This window comes from Psammomys obesus, unplaced genomic scaffold (assembly GCF_907164565.1).
Source record: "Psammomys obesus unplaced genomic scaffold, mPsaObe1.curated_primary_1811, whole genome shotgun sequence".
NCBI classification, from domain to species: domain Eukaryota; kingdom Metazoa; phylum Chordata; class Mammalia; order Rodentia; family Muridae; genus Psammomys; species Psammomys obesus.
The window spans coordinates 10,748,010-10,755,307 of NW_026596166.1; the positions used below are offsets into that span (position 1 = coordinate 10,748,010).

Genomic DNA, 7,298 nt, shown 5'->3' on the forward strand with positions numbered 1-7,298 from the left:
TGGCTTGTGGGGAGTGACCCAGTGGCTCCCTCATGACCTGGACATCCCCAGTTCTGTACCAAACATCCCTTAGCAATTTCCTGGCTGATTGTCTACAGATGAGGCCTCAGACACAGCCGAGGCGTTGTAAACGTGAAGAGCCTCCCCGCTTCCCAGAGGTTGCCCTGCGAGGGATTTCCTGTGGACAGGAACACAGGAAACAGCAACACATGGCTGTGCTGCTTGAACATCTGTGCCCTCTCCCCACTAGCAAGGCCTGCTGACTGCTGGGGCTGGGGAACTGGTTCAGCAGGCGGCGGGAAGGGCCTGGTATCTTCCAGCCCAACAGCAGGTCATCCGAGGCATTGTTTCTGAGACAGGAGGGCTGGCATTAGCAAAGGCAACCTGCAGCAGAGAAACACATAGACAGGGCTATTTGAGTCATGGGGGCAGGCGCTAATACAAAGGTACCTTAGGATTTTTGGTCGTTAGCATGTGTGGCATTGGGAATTTGTGTTGAGGATGGCTCTCTGTCTAAAAGAACACCCCTCTGATGCTCTGGACTACTTCCTCAGACCCATGCCACAGATGAGCCTCACCATCTCTTGCCCCAGCCCTCAGCTCACACTTTACCATATTCACAGGCGATACACGGTGGTCACCGAGGCTGTTCAGCATCCACCTTCAGTAGCATTTTCAGTCGGTTAAGCTCTTTAACCTAGCATCTTAACATAGCATTCCTCCCATTTGCAGAGTTGCTCCCAGCCAAGTGACAGGAGCACACTAGCTTTGGGCTGAGGGAGCCTGAGGAGCGACTTCTGGGGAGACTCTTCAGACTGATCAGAAAAGCAGCAGGCGCTTGTGGGAGGTGACAGCAGTGTGTATTCCAGAAATCCAACAAGCGTGTGTTCATCGGGGTAGGGATAAAATGTGTTTTGACGGTGCCTTGATACAAATGTCAATAAATGAAATAATTAGTGCCCACTTTGATAATGCTGTTATGTGCCCAAAGCTGTTGTCAGGAAAGGCATTTTTTACAAAGTGAGGGAAAAACCACACACATAAACACACACACACACACACACAAAACCCAATAGCCTGGCATGTGTGTGCTGTTGCTGTCTTTTATTCTCCTCCATCAGTATTTACTTATAATGCTACCATCTTCAGGAAGGGAAGTGAGTAATGAGGAAATAAAACTAGAAAAGCATTTTGGAGGTGAAGGGAGTAGACGTCCATGAACAGTCAGCAGGATTATCACCCATGGGAGGTGGAGTGAAAAGAGTGGAGGACGTGAGGAAGGTGCCTTTGCTCAAGAGCAATTTAGTGTGAGGTAACTTTAATGAGAATGTACGCCGTCAACTGAGAGCACCTTTTCTTTTCGACAGGAAACACTTGAGTTGAAATTTCCAAACATCTCCTACCCTGCGCTGGACTTCTTAAAGGTACAATCGTGGCTTTCAAGGGACCAGGGTGCACATAGTTGTCAGAGATGTCAATTAATGAACTATTCCTTTAAAATCCTTCTCTTCTGAGAAATTATGTAATTTCAAATTTAAAAATGGGTCTCATTCCAGTATCATGAAAATATATTCTTTTTACTTTAAATAAAAGTAACACTCTGTTGGAATTCTAAGTTTACACAAAATTTAAGGGGGTTGTTTTACAAAATGATACTTTCCTTAAAAAACAAAACTCATAGCTATAGAGTCCTTTAAATAACCAACTCCCAGAACGGAGAGATGGCTTAGGGGTTAAGAGCACTGATGGCTATTCCAAAAGACCGAGGCTCAATTCTGGCACCCACATGGCAACTCACAATTGTCTGTAACTCCAGTTCCGGGGTTCAGATGCCCTTCTCTGGCTTCTGTGGGCACTGCATACCTACGGTGCCCAGACATAAGTGCAGACAGGCATTCATACAAATGAAATAAATCTTTAAATAATCAACTCCTGTATAATTTTGAAGTTGGTTTACATAGACGTGTGTGTGTGTGTATTTCCAGAAATACAAATCATGTAAAATGTGGTACAGCATCAATTTCCCAATATTTCAAAAAGTATTCAGTGTTTTCTGATGCTATAGACATGCATGAAATTATCAAAGAACGAATACAAAATTGAGGCCTTCTTTGGGGCATGTAGCTGTGAGCGCTGAGTGCACGTGCTCCGTGGCCTGCCTGGGGCAGAGCAGTGAAGAATGGTGTAACATAAGGGATGGCTCGTGTGCGGATGTGCTCGTGATGCACCGGCCACTTCTAGACCTATCTGTCAGGAAGGCCGCAGACTCCAGAAAGGAGGGCTGAAGAACTAGACTGGTGGAGACCGACGACACTTTATTTCAATCATGTGAGAACCCAGTTTTAGGCTGAAAATACAAAAATAGCGGAGCGAATTATTTCCATTGGCCTCTAAGCTGGACTCCAAAATCATATACTCCTCCATGGCAGGGCCCTGAATGCCTCCAAACAGGAGGAAACCCTCTCCCAACCTTTATCCCTTTTTATTTCCAATGGACGAGGGTTTAGTGTTTCACAGACAACCCATTTCTCACTCATGCTCAAGCTCAAAAAGGTGGATTGCATTCACACAGAGGGTGGAAGAGCGGTCACCAGAGGCTAGAGCGGTAGGGAGAAAGAGGGGGCAGTGCTGGAGAAGGGCGCTAATGCACAGACGGGGACATGTTCTCATGTGCTGCAGCACAGCGGGGGACTGCAACTTAGTCTATTACATGCTTTATGGAGGGCCAGAGGGAAGAGCTACAGCCTTAGCAGAGAAACGGTGTTTAGGGAGATGGAAATGCTGACCATTACACATGTATGCATCTATCTATCACCCTGCACCCCATACATTTGTATATGTCAACTAAAAATGTTGACGACCCGCGCTGGAGAGGCTCAGCAGCGAGGAGTGCTGTTCCTGTGGAGGACTGGGGTTTGGTTCGCGGCACCCGCGTGACTCACCACCATCTCTAACCCCAGTCCCAGCAGATCCGCTGCCTTCTTCTGACCGCTATGAGCACCAGGCAGGCTCGCACGTGGTCTGCAGCCACACATGCAGGCAAAGCACTCATGTTCGTAAATTTTAAACACATGGAAAACAATTTCAAGTGGTAAAAACAAAAAAACAAAAACAAAAACAAAAACAAAAATTCAAAATAAATGGAAGTGCTCAGTCTTTCAAAGAAGAAAAGTGTTAGGTTCTTGCAACTTCGAAGGAGCACAGGGCTTTCCTGTCCTTTCAGGGATGCCTGCACATGGACCCCGCCGAGAGGCTGACGTGTGAACAGCTGTTGCAGCATCCATACTTTGACAGCATGCGAGAAGCTGGGGATTTGACGAGACAACATGACAAACCGGCCAGGAAGACCCTGAGACCGAGTCGAAAGCACCTGACGGGGGTAAGACTGGCATACTGCCTTACACAAATATCCAAGGGGCCAGCTTCACGTCACCTCACGCCTCTCAACTGGGTTGGAACTCAGGCTGAGTGACAACTGTAGCTTGCAGCCCCAGCATCCTCAGGCCAGAGGTAGGAGACAGCTCAGCACAATTATCAACCAGGGCCTCAGAGACATCTGTTTCTTAAGGCCCTTCCTTTCCTGAATCCTGAAGTTGTCCTTGCCAGGCTGTTCCTGCTACACAGGAGCCAAGCTGTCTGATGTGCATGACCTCAGGCTGCAGGCCGGTATGTCATTGTGCACTCAGCTAAGCATGTTTCCCAGACTTTGGAGAATGAAGTCAGGTTACTCCAAAGTAGGCCTTGTCATGTTACCTCCAGAGTTAGCCCTATAGGCTTCTCCCCACAGGGAATTGTTTTCCCTTCTGCCTTGTCAGAGCTGGTGAAGATGGACACAGCCACAGGGCCTACTGGACAGCTGCACCATAGCATATTTAACCAGAGAACAGGATCTGTCCACACACATGGATCAGTGGAGAGTCCTGACTGCTGTAAGTGGCTACACAGCCTTAAATTAAATGGCAAAAATCTGTAGTAACCTAAAATCTAGTTGAGCCACAGCTAAGATGGGTTGGCTGTTCCTGACCACTTTTGGATCCATGAAGATACATAAGCTTCAAATTATCTTGCCTCAGTGCCTTAGTTACTCTTCTGCTGCTTTGAAGAGATGCCAAGAGCAAGACAACTTATAAAAGAAAGCGTCAGTGTCCGAGGGTGAGTCCAGAACCGTCTTGGTTGGGAGGATGGCGGCAGGCAGGCAGGCATGGTGCTGGAGCAGTAGCTGAGAGCTCCTGTGGGATCCACAGGAAGCAGGCAGAGACTGGGATGAGCCACTCCTCCTAATCCTTCCCAAATAGTTCCACCAACTAGAAGCCAAACACTCAAAATCTACGAGCCCCTGAGGGCCATCCTCATTCAAACCAGCACACTTAGTCTTTCCCTTGTAGCCCCTACTTCCTCAGCTGTACACCTGGATGGTGGATGGGTGGTTTGGGCAGGGAAGAAAGGGAGAAATTGAATGCTTCCTCAATGTCAGGGTTCTGAGGCAGATCATAGTTATACAATTAGCTGGTGTTTTATCGTCTACCATATATGACCTAGTGAGTAAATCAGGCTAGAAGTCCTCGCTCTCTGGCCACTTTGAGTTATCTCCATTACTCAGTGTTACTCTGTGTTCAAGAGCAAAGCAACCTGCTGCTGCAAATGTTTTTACTGAAAGAATAAGGAACCTCACTGTTCAGTGTATTGAAATCTGAAGGACTGTTTGCTTAAAAAAAAAAAAAAAAAAACTAAACTAAAACTAAAGAGTATCTTCCTTCCAGATACCTAAGACCACATGGTACCAACTAAAAAATATATTTTCACTTGACACTGCCTTTTTTTTTCTGGCGGCTTGAGGGAAGACGGATGTGCTGCCGTTTTAATTAGAGGAGGAGTGGGCGGGCAATGTGCCTCCATGTTCTGCACACGTTTTCTCTATTAGGCATGGTTTTAATTACATGATATTCTCAAACACCGTGAATCTGTTTGTTCCCCAATAATGCTGATATCTCCTGATTTCTTTTGTATTCTTTTTTCTGTCTCTTTCTCTCTCTCTCTGTGTGTTTCTTTCTGGTGCCGGAATTGGAATCTAAGGCCTCCCTCTCATGTGTAAACAAGCAAGTTATTACCGAGGCACACCTTGGGTTCTGTGTGGTTTTCCTTAATTTGGGTTCTGTGTGTTTTTCCTTCTTAATTTGGGTTGTGTTTGGTTATGGCGGTGGGACTTAACTCAAGACCTTGGCTGCTTGTGTTTTTTGCTTTGCTTGGAGGCAGGTCTCGTGTGTAGCCCAGACTGTATCCACTGTGATTTTACTGCCTTTGCTCCCAGAGTGCCAACAAGCCTTTTAAATCTAGAACAAACCTTTAAAAGAAAAGGAAGAAACCAAACTGAAACATTTCTCCACCTCTCGGGTTCTAGATTTTACAGGGGAAAGATCTGTTTCTGTACCTCCAAAGTCATTTGTTTTGTGATGCATTCTAATTAATAATGAACCCCCCTCTAAGGCCTAGTTTGAAACTCAATCTTGTGTTTTATGTTTCAGTTGCAGTACCTACCTCAGCTAACTAGCAGCAGCATCCTTCCAGCTTTGGACAATAAGAAGTACCCCTGCAGTACCAAGAAATTTAACTACCATTTTCCAAATATTTGAGGAGCTGGCCAAGTGATGAAGAATTGATCAATAATTTGAAGAAAAAAAATGTATACTTTTGATTCCTGTCTTGAACACCCACCAGAAAAAAACCACAAACAGGAAGCTGGAGGCCACTTGCCAAGATATGAAGGGAAATTCCAGATCCAGACTTCCATGCTTGGTGGAGATGTCCGGAGAAGAGAAAAAGCTTGGGGCTTCACTTTGATTTTGTTTATCTAAGCAGTAGCGCTTATGAACAGAAAACAAACTGTATCTAATTGCCCACAACCACAGCATCAGATGGTGTCAGGAGGTTATGCCACATTCGGAAAGTAGATCCCATGTCCATTCACAGTTCTTCAGATCTGTGTTGCCTGGGGTCCTAGCTCCTACAGTTTTCATATCATGTATGATTTTAGTCCCAGAAGGCAAAATGTTGGTGATTCTATTTCCTCTTGGCTCTGTCTTGATTTTGTGTATTAATAATTTTTAAGAATTATCTAAGTTGATAATAATATCTAAAATCATATGGATTATCTTAAAATGTGGTAGTTTTTTATGCTTATGTAACCAATGAGATGTTATACTTCTTCTCACATATACTTCTATCTTTACTCTAAGAAAGGATGCACCAGAAAAGGATAGAACAAGACCCACAGGCCTCACAGAATGGACCTGTCAGCCTGAAAAGAATAATTACCACTTCATTCTTCAGCTCTTAGACTTGAAGACTGTTTGAGCAAAATTTCTGTAATGAGCTGGGTATAGACATGGCGGCTTGCAGTAGCTTGAATCAGGAAACATGTCGGTGAACTGACATTCTTTCTTTGAAGTATCTCTCATCACAGGTACATGTCTGTGAGCACACGCTCATATCCTTGTACCCGTGTGTGCATATACTATGCTAATGGGTACCACACATCTAATAAGTGGCTCAGGAATATTACTGGGAGTTCTTAGTTTAACCAGCGAGACTGAAAATTCAAATTACCTTTGGTGTGGTCTATTCCCTGCCCCTGCACGTGGGCAGTGTGAGCCCCACGTCACGTTCTCACTGTCACGCTGCTGTCTCACGAGGGTTCCCAGACGTGGATGTCAGGGCTCCGTTTTCCCGAGTCTCTGGGACATTTCCTGCGCACTCCCAATTCCTCTTGTCTTCCGTTCATCACTTAGCCCTATTCACTTACCCTATGTAGCTCACTAAATTCTATTGTCTGTTCAATTATCTTGGCTACTCCAAGGCAAAGTAAAGCTTCCTAAATGAGTACAGCTTCTACCACAGACCTGGCAGTGGGTTAAATGACAGCTCCAGTATTATTCAGTTCCTCTTAAATAAACAGCCATGGCTTAAATGACAAGGAAGGATACAAACTTCTGCGAATAGTTAAAATTGCCTCTCTTTTACCCCCTGAAATCAATAAAAATGTATTTGATGGAAGCTTATGACTGTAACTGCCTAATTTATCCACTAATTTTACAGAACTTATTAGAGCAGCAGAGTCACTCCAGATGAGATCACAGTGAGGTTGCTGCTGGGCCACAGAGCACTGAAACAAACTGAAGAAAAGGGCTTGTCTTTGCTCGACGTAGTTTATTATGCTTATGCTCAATGGAGCCACTTCTGAGCGCCTCCTGTTACACATGGAGTCACCAGATACCACACACACACACACACACACACACACA

The 7,298-nt window shown here is 45.2% G+C and overlaps 1 protein-coding gene across 3 annotated transcripts in view; it reads left to right on the forward strand.

Annotated features, from left to right (window-relative positions):
- Cdkl1 (cyclin dependent kinase like 1) overlaps positions 1-7,055 on the forward strand; it is a 42,894-nt gene extending 35,839 nt beyond the window's left edge. For all 3 annotated transcript variants that reach the window (XM_055595368.1, XM_055595366.1, XM_055595369.1), the window contains 3 exons: positions 1,368-1,424; positions 3,224-3,379; positions 5,523-7,055. In XM_055595368.1, coding sequence (XP_055451343.1) covers positions 1,368-1,424; positions 3,224-3,379; positions 5,523-5,630 — 321 coding nt within the window. In that variant the 3' untranslated portion in view covers positions 5,631-7,055. The remainder of the gene's footprint in view (positions 1-1,367; positions 1,425-3,223; positions 3,380-5,522) is intronic.
- Positions 7,056-7,298: the final 243 nt, after the last annotated feature.